Genomic DNA, 12,972 nt, shown 5'->3' with positions numbered 1-12,972 from the left:
ACGGCATGCAAACACTAAGTAAATTTATGAGTAAATTAGGAGATCATTATTTCAATATACTATATATACTTTTTGTGACATTTTTGTTTGGTGGTCTGCTGTGAGTTTTGCAAGCTAAAATATGTGCCTTTGCTCAATAACGGTTGCTAAACAGCATTGCTAAAACAACAACTCTAAAGGTGGCCAGCATTGTAGTGTGCGTGCCACATCATTAGTTTACCGTTTTTGTTTTGAGGCCTCTGTCTGTCTCATGAGACAGCGGCGTCTGCGACTGGGTCAGTCCATGGTTGAGTTACAGCGCTTGCTGTGGCTAAAGAGCCTGATGCGGGAAGGTCTCCCATGTTTTTTCGTCGCTCCAACAATGACCTCTACAGATGTAAACATTACGGAAGCCCTGGTGTGCCAGGTCGCCAGAACCCCCCTCTCAGGCTTGCTGGCAGAGTCCTACATAAAGGGGGACCGATACAGTTGGCGTCAGCGCAGACAATTTCTCAAACACCCTGTCTGTTCATCATCCTCCATCAACCAGGAAATATCCTACTAAGTACAAATTAATCAGAATCATCTTTATTTGTCAAGTATGTCCAAAAAACACACAAGGAATTTGTCTCCGGTAATTGGAGCCGCTCTAGTACGACAACAGACAGTCAATTGACAGAGAACACTTTGGAGACATAAAGACATTGAGAAAAACAGTCACTGAGCAATAAAGGGTTGCTCGCAAGGGTTTCAAACTCATTTTTGTCACAGGCCACATCGTAGTTATGGATTCTGTCGGAGGGCCATCATGACTAAATCCATATAAATGTATAATCGCCTCATATTACATTTTCACAGCAAAGTAATGGCAAACCAATTTTAAAATCAGTCAAATATTATTCAGGTTATTTTAAAAGGCACATTGGTAACCAACAAAATGCTTGCGATATCTCAACGTTATTAAATGTTGGTATTTTAGTAAGAAATATGAAGTTGATGCCTATGATTAGCTTTCGCGGACCAAATAAAATGATGTGGCGGGCCGGATTTGGCCCCCGGGCCTTGACTTTGACACATGGTATACAGTATGACCATTAGCATTGCTAAAACACTACACCTAATGCTGGCCAAAGTCTTCTGTACAGTATCGAACTGTAGACCTACATGGCAATATAGCGTTAACAGCGTTAGCCACATTGAGTTGTCTGTCTTTCCATCCGTTTCATTTGCTGTTTTTGTTGGGGGGGGGGAGGTGGAGGGTTTGTGCATCTACCGAGGGTTACCCCCGCCTCCACCCAACTACTTGACGCTACCCTGCTTCCATTGTCCAGGTGTGCCTGGGATGAAAGGGGCTGGCTGTGGATGCACTTCTTTGAGAATTATTTAAGGCTTGAGTTTGTAGGTGATGAATATTTGATGCGAAGGCCCCCAGGGTCTCCAGGTGAGCCCACAGCAGCACTTCAGACAGCGGCGGCTAGTGAGGGTGTGGACGGCTTCAATAACGCCATAATAAAGAGATTTCTTTTCATCATAATATTTTTAGGCTGTACGTCCAAAGCGTAGGTATGAAGGTATACAATTTTGGTCTGACTCAGATTAGCACCCTGAGGGTTGTGTGAAGAAAGAAAAAGTGTGCTTTTTAAAACACACTCGCGCACACGTCTGAGTTTAGGGCGCCATCTAGTGGCTCGACATCTCCTGTTCATGTATTGTGCTCCAAAACATTTTATTTTTTCCTGTATTACTTGTACTTGTTCTATTCATTTAATATTACAAATACGTACAGGTGCATCTCAAGATATGTGAATACAGTGGAAAAACTCATTTGAAAAAGTACCACTCATATATTATATATGAAGAGGAAAATACCTTCCAGAAGGCCAATTTCCACCTAATTTCTTTTAGAAATTCTTTCATGGACAAGACCAAAAGTCACAACATTTGATGTAATGTTCAAATTACTTGAGATGCTAAATTTGATGTTTAGCTGGAAGCCTTAATCATGAACATTATTTTTTAAAACATCTAATCATATATTAGATGATATTTCACTGTGTAGTGAATCAATTTAACATGAAATTCACCTTTTTTCAACTGAACTAATGGAATAGATTACATTTAATTTATTGAAATGCACTTTTACTTTTGATTGACATTTACAGTTTATGGTGATGTATAATTATAAAGAATCACAGGGTATTTGCTGATATTTTGGTTACCATATTTAGTTCCATGAGCTACATGAGAGACAGCTAGGATGCACTGCAAACTTACAATATTACAATTAATATTACAATATTAAATTAACACCTCTCTGACAGTGTCAAACTGATCATTATTAGAATTTTTTGTCAAGTCAGATTTTACTGCATCTCATTGTTATCAAGTGTACCCAATGAAGCGCCACCTGTGGAAAAATGAAGACTGAGATACTTTTTTTTTTTTTTCTCCATTTCAGTATCGAAAAAGGTTTGGTAACATATCTTTACTTGCGGGAGGGGAGGATATCAAAGAGACAATTGATGACTGTCAAATGTTTACCTTTAGTCACTAACACAATATGAAACAAGATGTGGCAATTGAAAACTTCCTGAGGACCAAGTCGTGTTGTTCAGAACTGTCTGCATGGGTTGCTATGGTAATGACAAAGATGACAATGAGGCCTAAAATAGTTTCAACTGTTTATTGTAAAGTCCTAACCTTTGCTGCAGCATATTGGATGCCTTGCGCACACACGGCCTCTGAGCACCATCTTCTCTCAAATGACTACACAACGGGATTAAACTCTTCACTATACATTGTTGAATGACATGTACATGAGCACAGCCATCCACGTACTGCTGTTATCAAGTTGTAGTGCTCGACTTCTTGTTTACCATGTGTTTGGCTGATACAAACAGCGGTTTTTTTTTAACACTCAAAGCCGTCTTTGGTTTAGCGATGTCCGCAAAGTTGTTTTCTTCCATGTCTATATTAACGAAGTTGTTGTTTATCAGTTTGAATAATGTTTTCCTGCTGTTCGCTCACTTGCTGCACCATCATAGTAAAATGTCTTCCGCTGAACTAACATAGCATCAAATCCTTTTTTTTTTTCTTTTGAAACACATCCTGGCTCAGAGGTGCTTGTTGCCCAAATTCGCTGCGGCTCTGTGCTCGCCATGGTAAGCCTGAGTTTCTCCATCACCACGCCAAAGTATCTGTCTAGAGTATCTAGCTCAAGCATTGTTTCCATACCTTTGAGCCAAGGCAAACATTTTACAGTAGCATAGTCACACCACCAAAGAAAAAGTTTATATACTGCAATATTATCATCTCATCTCAATTCACCCACAAATTTACTTAGTGTGATATCTGGGTGTGTTCAATTGAACACAAAGCTATTATTCTGTTAAATGAATAGCAACAGGTTAATTATATGTTCAGCCATCTAGTGGAAGGGCATTTCATTGTTGGTCCTATGTCACTGTCGTAGCTACTGTAGATGAGCAAAGATACATTATTGGGAATAAGAGAGTATTTTTCAGACCAATTGAGTGAAATTGTAAAATGTCCCATAGTATAACTGATGATCTGTCAAAGCACAGCACATGGGAATCACTGGTCTAAAGTGTCAAGCTAGCTATAGAGCTATCGTGGAACTCCTAACCCAGCATGATGCACATCCGCTTCAAAGGTAGTTCTACTGTTTATGTCAGTTCAGTTCCTCTTTGGGTTAACTTCCGTCGTGTTTGTTTGTATTTGCGTGGCAGCAATTTGCAGTTGCGTTGTGGACGTTTGGGGCAGTGCTTTCCCTTTTGTATCGCCGCAGAGTTTTTGCCCCCACTGTGCCTAGTTCCCGTCTTCGCCACAGCTCGAGGAGAGAGGCAAATCAGGGTTGCTACAGTGTTGATTGTCCAAGTGGTGTTGCTGTACCATTACTGATCCACACTGTGTACCGGTGCAGACTGGGTCACCATGCCCAGGTTGGTCCATGCCAAAAAAGGAGGAGGGAAGGTTGTGCACATCCCTCTCTCTCTTCACAAAGGCAGAAAAGGATGACACACAGTTTCCAATAAAGTGGTCCGCTTGGCCTAAAATATACAAGTCCAGTTGGGCAGAGTCAGGGTGCAGGCTCACCACTTTCACCTGCAGAAAGATGAATCAAGTGGAATTCAACTCACACTCTATACTGTATATTTGTCAAAAGTAGTCAGGAAGCAGACTAACATATTACCAACAAGGTGCAATTTTCATTTTTTATTCACAGCGAGACTCCAACTGTGACAACTTCAGTTCCTTAGCCCAGTCCTTAACACCTTTTGCTACTAACCCAAAAGAAGAAATCGTGTGCCGTGAACAATTGCACTCGTACTGCATTGGTGAAGCCAAAACTCAGGGGAAAGTAAAACAAACAAAAAAAAGTTACCAACAAGGTTAACAAAAATCACTATTATGTCTTGTGATTAAATGAGTATTCTGGCCACTCTGAAAATAAAATGAAAACTATGATTACTAAAAGAGTCACAGTGTTACGAAAATAACATTTTTACAGGTTATTGACTATTCTACTTTATTCTTGTAATATTGCGACTGCACTAGGGCAAAATCTAATTTTTTACCACAATATTACAACTTTATTATGGTAAGTAAAAATATGATGCATCATAATATTACAGCTTTATTCTCATAATAAAACAGTTTTCCACAAAATATTAACACTTTATTCTTATAATAAATAAATATAATTAAAACGTCCCTATTGTAATATTACAGCTTTACTCTGGTAAAATGCATCTTTTTTGTTGCAATATTACTACTTTAGTCACAATTATATTTGTAAAAATAATGTTGTTTCAATATTAAATTATACTTTTGCTACTTCCTAAAATTACATTTCTATGACTTTTTTTTCTTTTTCCCCCCATGTAGTATTTGTTTCTTTTCAGTGTGGCCGGGGACGCTGCGTTTGCCGATGTGTCCATGCGCCACCAAAATGCTTTCATTGTCTTGGGCATCCGCTTGTTTTCCACCCTCTGGTGTGCTTTGTTAGTACAAGCAAGCAGAAGGCCGTGGCAAGCACCGTTGAGGGAGGCGGATGAGGAGATGGCCAAACACTGGCAAGAAAGCAGCACTGAGATCCTCGTAACTGGCTGTCAATCTAACAACAGCCAGACTCACAGTTGGCCCAGCAAGGCTGAAAGACTGCAGGAAACAGATCTGCCCCGAAAATGAGGTCCCCGTGGCGAGAAATATGCTGAAAAACTGTCGATAAATCTTGATCATTCAGGTATTTTGGTATAAGCCTGCCACAAACATGTTATTACAACTGGGAACTATTTTAAACAGTGAAAAAAAGCATGTTTCCTCGAAGGTTGCATTCAAGACCTCAGCTGTTGACCTATCTTGAACGTTACTGCTACTTTGTAAACATTTTGCAATTCCAACAAAAACCGGTGCTGCAGACGAGCCAGTAGCAAAGAGAAAGTGTGAGAGAGTTTTGTCAAACAGTTTCATCACCTTGCCCTTGAAGAGCTTCTCAATGTCGCTGCTGTGGGACTCCGAGTCGGTGGCGATGTAGACGGAGCGCGCCGCGGTCTTCTTCACCCACAGCGACACGGCCCTGCGGATCTCGGCCAGGTCGGGCAGGCACATGATCGTGGTGAGGGGCAGCGCCGTCTGCCGCTTGTAGCCCACGCACTGAGGGGAGGCCATGAAGTGAGGCCCCGCTTCGCCACTCTTCAGCAATTTGCAGGCGTTTTGCTTTAAGGAGGAAGATAATGGAATGGGGGAATGATAGGAGACGTTGGTACATCCTCAAGGCTCCAGAAACTAAGAGCAAGTTTGCACCACAATGAAAAATCACAGCAGTTCGAGTGTAACAATTGAATTTAATTTGTGGTTGCCGATTCGGTTCCAGGAGGATACTGGTTCATTTAGAACGAGATGATCTGAAACGATTCAGTGGCTGGAAATCAATTCAGTAACTTTTTAGCCAAAAATGCATCCAGTGTGAGAATGCGGGTGAAATTTCTCAGATTCTTCGTTTCTTGTTAGGGAATCGGGTAAAAAATTAAATATGACGATTTTCACTCAACAGACACAACAAGAGCACTGTGGTGCGCTATTAATGTTTTAATTGTGATATTCTGTTTGAGACACGGTTTGCAAATGTTTTGTGTTTTGAGTTGTGAAAATATTTTTGACATGAAACCAAAAGCACAAAATGACACGCAAGGATGCGTCTGCCGACAAATGTGTGTCTTCCCGTCAAACAGGAACTTTTGCAACTACCAAGTAGTGATCCACCAGATTTCGGCTTCCGAAATGTTTCAGCCGAAACGGCTTCGTAATTGGCTTTGGTTGTGCTTCAAGTCACAATCGCAGAGTACGTGGCTCGGCCGAACCTATTGTTGACCACACACAAAGATTTGCCATTGTAAATATTGAATGTCTGCCCCAGATTGGGGGGGGGGGGACTTTGTACACACCGTAATCCACAACACAGGATAATCTCTCAGAGCTACCCGAGAGTCGGGCCTTTACTGACCTTGAACAGAAAGTGGGATAAATCATCAAATTTGGCATGTGTCTGTGTATGGGACTTTAACTATGCGAAGCTGCGCTACATCCACATAGATGGCAGAACTCCAGGCAGTATTATGCTGTGGAATACTACTTTGCCATTAAAAAAGGAGTTCAGAAGATTCGGAGAGATTCTCCCATCCTATTGAAAAGTATATTTAAAAAAAACAAAATCAATTAATTTAGTCAAATGCTGATCCTTAGAGGAGACCCTCATCGCCAACGAAATCTCACCCAGTCGCTGCCAATCCTCAAGTGAATGCCAAGATAGGGCCGGGTCAGGAGTGCAGCGATGTGCTCCTGTCCCTCCGCCGCCATCTTGTCTGACCAGATTATGTAACGCTGCAGGCGAACATGATCTTCTACCACCGGGAACTGGGCCGGAGCTCCAGGCAGGGCTAGCACAGGGTGCTCGTTGGATGGGAACCTAGGGGACAATGCGGGCAAGGGGGATAAGATACTGTAAATCTCAATAAATTAGAATAGTGTCAAAATCTTGATTTAGTTAAGTAGATGACTGACTACACACACTCCAAGTGATTTTTATCATGATTTTTTTTAATACTGTAAATACAGGATGTATCATTTTACTGATTATAGCTTGCACCAAATGAAAACCCCAAATTCACCATTTCGAGGAACTACAACAGAGATCACCAACTGGCGCACCGCAGTCCGGGTCCGGACCCAGAAGCAGTTCCATACGGACCCACACCAGTGCCAAAAAAGAATGGTTGTGACTCAAGACATACGCGGCACTTCCTTTTTTAATTGACTGAGCATTATAGGCCTTACAGTAGTGATGTACCAACCAATCACATCTGAGTTCAGCCACCCCCTTCAGCCAATCGAATCTGTATTCAGGGGTTAATCGCTGACTACGCGCATCCCAGAAAGAGACGAGGAGAAATGTAGCAGGTGAGAAAGAGAAAGAGACTCAAAAGACAGGGAAAAATCTGAAAATGACCGATAAAGCAAAAGAACATTTGGAACAAATGGCAGTTAAAATGGAACAGCCACAGGAATTTTTGTTCATACTTCTCGTTGGGAAGTTCCCACTTACTAAAAGTGCACATATGTGAAACGTAAGGCAGCTGGGAAGTGCAAAACAATATAACAAATTGCGAAACACTTCAGAAAACAAATTAACAAAAGTCAAAACAAATCTACATTTCAGAAAACAAATGACCAAAACCACGACAAAAATGTACATTTAAAAAAACTAATGAACATAAACCGAAAAACATTTCGTATAAATATATTGACGCGTATTAGGAATCCGACGCCCTTTCTTGACAAGACACGCCCCGCTTCAACATGATTGGCTTCTGCATAGTGAGGAGGATAGGCTACCCAGATGTAACGAGATGACCCTCCTAAATATGCATCACATTTGTACAAAATAAAAAAAACAAAGGACGTTTGTTATGGTTAGGTTTATGACTAGGGTTGGGGTTAAGGCAGATTAGGATGGGTTAAGGTAAGGATTATGGTGGGTTAGGGTTAAAACTGGCGCATACCGAGCGATCCCGTCGAACCCGACTGAACTATGGCGCAGTGTGCGTGGTTCGGCAACTGCTTCCGCGAGTGGCCGATCGGTCGGCCACTGCTTTTGCCGTGATTCAAAATTTGAATCTCTGTCGCGCAGTGTTTTAACATTGCAGTTTACATTCAATGAAAATGCACAGAAGATTTCCCTCACGGTGAAAATACATTTCCGAGTTTATGAGAATTTGAAAGACCGCAAAAGCGAGGCACAACACGAGATGAACATTTGACTACTCAATGCATGCTCAATTTTGAGGGAAACAACTTTTTAAAAATGTTATTAAAAAATTTTCAAGGGTAGACATTGTGGAAATGTGGTTCATTAATAGTTGGGTCTCTCAAGGGCCTGCCCACCGATCAAATGTTAAATGAAACAACCATGTAAATCTTTTGTAAGTTACCTACAGTATCCGTCTGAAAATGTGTCTTATAGAGCCATTGTGAATTTTTGTTGATTTATATAATAACCAGTTCTCTCCACCCATGACCAGGCAGCTAGGCTGGGCGAAGATCCACCATTTTCAAGTGACATCCAGACTAGACGAAAGCGCTACCACATGACATGTCATGGATGCATAGGTTAGCTCTACCTAAGAGCTCCATTAGCATTAGCTTCTGGTAACAGGCACGTATTCGATTATTCATCGAAAGTGCAGATGGAGGTAGAGAGGAGTTTGTGTATGTCGAAATGGCCACCACATGAACCCCATTCACAGAGCCGCACACTAATCGACAAAGTCTTGGTGATGAAGCGCTACCTCCGCAAGTGAAAACACAATCGATGCTTTAATTGTCTTTAAGGCTGGCTCTTCTTCTTTTGTGCACGCTAGTAACTCATTATCTCGGCCCCCGGTCACCCTGGTAACGCAAAGCATAGCTCAACTTCATGTTGTTGTTCAAAACTTTTTGAGAAGGAATCAAAGGCACCTCTGTTAGTTGCAGCAAAGTTGAGCACTCAATGTTGCCTCACTTGGTTCAAGACAACATTACTCAGCAATGAATTCTACACAATCCACAGTTCTTCCCGAACAATTAATCAATGCCCATGCTGGTCTCAACATTGTCAAAAGTTGAATAAAGGAGTCTACTCACTTCTTTAACCAATGCTGCTGATGATACGCACTGAAGGAAATACCACTAAACAACACAGACTCCTCAAACTCCACGCCGACATAGTCCCAGAACGGACCAAAAGGGTTCCCATCCTGAAAGAACCAGAACCACACACACACATTAGAGCAGTGATTCCCAACAACTTACATTATCCAATTTCACCTCATTTGTCTGAAAATGATTATTTATTTACTGCTATTTTTATGTATTTATTTTTTGGTATCTCTTGCTGCCAACAACGTAGTGACAGGCAGAACAATTGAATGTTCTTTCACTAGATGGCATAAGGTATATAATTAACCTGTTGCCAATTATCCAACATAAAAGTCATGTCACACACACACACACACACACACCAAGTACCCTTGTTATTAAACAAGACGAGATGATCATTATTTCAGTATACCTGTAGATAAATTTTGTGATATCTTTATTTAGTAGAGTGCTGTGAGATTTTTGCATCATGTAAAATATGTGGCCTGGCTCAATAAAAACATTGGCAAAAATTACATTACAGCAATAATACTGTGGGAAGCCCGAGGACGAGCTGGTGATAGGTGATGAAGAGGCCACTAGAGGGCAGCGTTTGATACCATTTGACAAAATGCTAAAGCAAATGATTATCTGGGCCATTTAAGCGCTATTAAACCACTTGGAACTAGAGTGCGATAACTCAATTTGTGTGTTTGAATGATTTTAAAGTATTATGGCTGCTAAAATCTGGGGGATTTATATCCTGGCTATGTACAGTACATGTCAATGATGACCTATAATGCGTCCTTCGAGTCTTTTACCACAACAGAAATTGCCACCACAATGTATTTACCAGCATGTATGCCACCATAGTTGAGATGTTCTGGGTTGGAGTCTCAGCTCAAGCCTTCAAGTGTGGAGTTTGCATATTTCTCCCTGTGCTTGCAAGGGTTTGAACAGTCTAAGTTGTGCAAATGTGAATGGTTGTCCATTTATTTGAGCCTTGCAATTGGCTGACGACCACTTTAGGGTCGACACCGCCAATCACCAAGTCAGCGGGCATAGGCGTCAGCTCACCTAATGAAGAAAAGCACAATAGAGCATGGATGGACGGATTTGCCAGACAAGCTAACAGGTAGCCTAGCTTCTTCTACTAGTCCCTGCTCTCTATATTTTTTGGTAGCACGGGTACGCTGTGGAACCATGCCGGTCGCTCACAAGTCTGTCCTACTTCTATGCCTTACTTCTGGCGTGGGTGATGAGACGCTTAATTTACTTGTTTTATTTTAATTTATTATACTCAAAATAATCCCATAAGGGGAAATGTAACTTGTCGGTGGAGATATTGTTTATAGAGTTTTTGTGCTCGTTTAGTCATCTTGAATGACACCCTTTTATTGTTATGTGCGTTTCCTCACATTTTAAAACTCTGTTAAGATAATCTTAATGTGTGTATCGTGTTGCTCTTTTTGGGACCCCCTCCTTCCCCACGCCCACACACGCATAAGTCAGAGCTTGCTGCTCCATTGCACCCTCAACCTTCATGGGACAGGATCTTCTGTCTGCACTCCGCTGAGCTGCTGCCTCAAAGCAGTAGGCTTTCCTCTGCCCTCTGGGCCAGTGTTTGTCAGCCAGCTCCTTCATGAAGACTTCCAAAGCCACCACGCGATGGTATGCTGACAAGGCCTCGAGTTTGAAGAACTCACTGTAGGGAACATGGACCTGAATGAATAATCGGGAGGAAAAAGAAAAAATAAATCACAGGGCACTCATGACATCATGCACAAAGATGATTTTTCAATTGTATTGGGATGTTTAAAATGGAGCCGCTGCGGCTCATCGTAAGATATCCCACCAGACATCCTCCAATTGGTCATGATACTGTACGGATCATAAAGGTTATTCAATAGCGCAACAAGTTCAAACGATGATCGCGTGGAAATCCACACTAAATCCTCAGAGTGCCCAATTTAAAAGGCAGCCTTGCCTTTTAATTAAGTGCAAGGCCAAATCTCCAAACACTTTTGTCCATAACGGACTTCTAATACATAACAATAGATAGACTTACATTGGTGTAAGGGGGACTGTGATGACGGTAAACAATCCACGGAGGGACGGCCAGGGTTCGGTTTAACATTTTAGCAAAAGCCAGAGAACCCAGGAAGTGGTCTGCCTGGTTCCCAAAGCGACCTGAACACAGAAACACACATTTCAAATTGCCAGGTTTTCATGAAAGTAAGTATTCTGTCTAAGCTGAGACCATATTTTAAGGGTATTTAATACTATTGGATTTTCAGTGAAATCTGAACAGGAAAGAGCATCAGGTGATGCAGAGACACATGATGTGGTTTCAGAACGACACCAGTATGGGTCAGGAGAAGGAAGCAGTATAAAATCTTCTAAACGTTTGCAGCCAAGTAATAGTGACACAAATTTGGAAGTGCCAAGCCACCTTTTAATTTAAGCCTCTGTATGAGTTCGAAACGTATTGCTTGCCATTTGCAATTACATAGCCGTGTGGTGAGGTGTATAAATTTGACCCAAGAAACAAAATTTGGGCCAAATCCAAAATTTCCCGAGGCACGCAAATAAATCATCCCACTCCACCCTGTCGAAAGCTTTCTCCACAACCATCGTAACCACCACCTGTACTACCTCACTAGAAGCGGGACTTTTACATTTGTTGTTTTTCTGTTTGTTTCTTTTAACTACGACGGGTCACGGCCTCTGCGGTCATAAAGCTGCTTAAAATAAAAGCGATTATTACCCATGCACGGGCAGTACAAAACATATCCATTTTCATCCCACTTGAGTTCTTTGGCAGCCGTCCGATAAGTTTGAAGTAAGAGTGAACAAAGAAAACAAGTCAGCGTGAGAGCGCGAGACGGTAGCCTGCACACCGCCATTGGAGTTCATAACATATCCCAGGATGCAGTGCGCCAGCTAGCGCTTCTTTCTTTCAATAAATAGTGGCGTGGAGCGTGTTTAAAGCGTGTGCTGCCATCTGCAGGACCGGAGAATGCTGTCTCCGTTATAAACCCCTGCCAATATGAAAACCCCAGACAACCACTTTCTGCTTCATGTTTGTGATTTATCCTGCTTCCCGCACAGTCGGAGAACTTACTCCCTCACGTTTACTCAAGTAGCATTTTGGATATTTTGTACTTGTCAAAGTAGTTTTAATACAGCATACTTTTCACTCGAGTATTTATTTGAAGAAAAAAAAAACAAAGAAAAAAAAAAGCAACATGGATCCACTTCATCTACTGACTGACTTTTTTTCCATTTGATTCTGTTGAGGACACAATTTTAACGTACTGCACTATAATTGTATATGCCTTTGTTCTGGTCCTCCCGAAAACATTGTCATACCATGTATGTTGCAAAATAAGACCCCTCCCCAAAAAAAACCTTCCTGTTTTGCATTAAATTGCTTTGCAAATCCCCACACAGGAACTAAAATGTTCCTAGCTCATTTATTACATCTTTTTCATCATCTCTTCATATAGGTGCTCAACATGCCTAAATCACTCACTGTGCTGGGTAACCATTGCAACACATGGCCTGGGTGGATATGACCTAACAGAGTGATAAGATTCCTCAATCATTTTTGATGAAGTGACTCAACTTAGCCCTGAGTCTGATGTCATCAAATACATTTAATGAATAAAACACATTGTTATTGATAAGTTGACGTTTTCTTTCTCTCTTTGCATTCAGTAAATCTCGTTTTTCTTCTTCTCTGATGCTCGGCAGCTGGCTGTTGTTTCCCTCCGTTCCTGTGCACGCTCCTCCCCC

At 41.5% G+C, this 12,972-nt stretch overlaps 1 protein-coding gene across 1 annotated transcript; it reads right to left on the bottom strand.

The window, feature by feature from the left end:
- Positions 1 to 2,648: 2,648 nt before the first annotated feature.
- Positions 2,649 to 12,107, bottom strand: pofut1 (protein O-fucosyltransferase 1). Its single transcript, XM_061789510.1, has 7 exons — positions 11,942 to 12,107; positions 11,243 to 11,364; positions 10,714 to 10,896; positions 9,181 to 9,293; positions 6,775 to 6,967; positions 5,476 to 5,718; positions 2,649 to 4,104 (listed from the first exon to the last, which is right to left on the bottom strand). Exons 1-7 carry the CDS (start codon positions 12,078 to 12,080, stop codon positions 3,808 to 3,810), a joined length of 1,290 nt encoding a protein of 429 aa, XP_061645494.1. The 5' UTR covers positions 12,081 to 12,107; the 3' UTR covers positions 2,649 to 3,807.
- Positions 12,108 to 12,972: the final 865 nt, after the last annotated feature.

The sequence above is a fragment of the Phyllopteryx taeniolatus genome, chromosome 1, assembly GCF_024500385.1.
Source record: "Phyllopteryx taeniolatus isolate TA_2022b chromosome 1, UOR_Ptae_1.2, whole genome shotgun sequence".
NCBI lineage: Eukaryota > Metazoa > Chordata > Actinopteri > Syngnathiformes > Syngnathidae > Phyllopteryx > Phyllopteryx taeniolatus.
The sequence above is the reverse complement of the archived record's forward strand: the minus strand, read 5'-3'. Positions and strand labels throughout refer to the sequence as shown.

Bases quoted from the DNA above. Each gene is read 5' to 3' on its own strand.
- pofut1 (XM_061789510.1), bottom strand. From the start codon at position 12,080: ATGGCGGTGTGCAGGCTACCGTCTCGCGCTCTCACGCTGACTTGTTTT. The intron at 6,968-9,180 runs GTGAGTAGACTC...ATTGTCCCCTAG, and splicing joins CAGCAGCATTGGTTAAAGAA to GTTCCCATCCAACGAGCACC. The intron at 5,719-6,774 runs GTGAGATTTCGT...TCCTCCTTAAAG, and splicing joins TGAGGATTGGCAGCGACTGG to CAAAACGCCTGCAAATTGCT.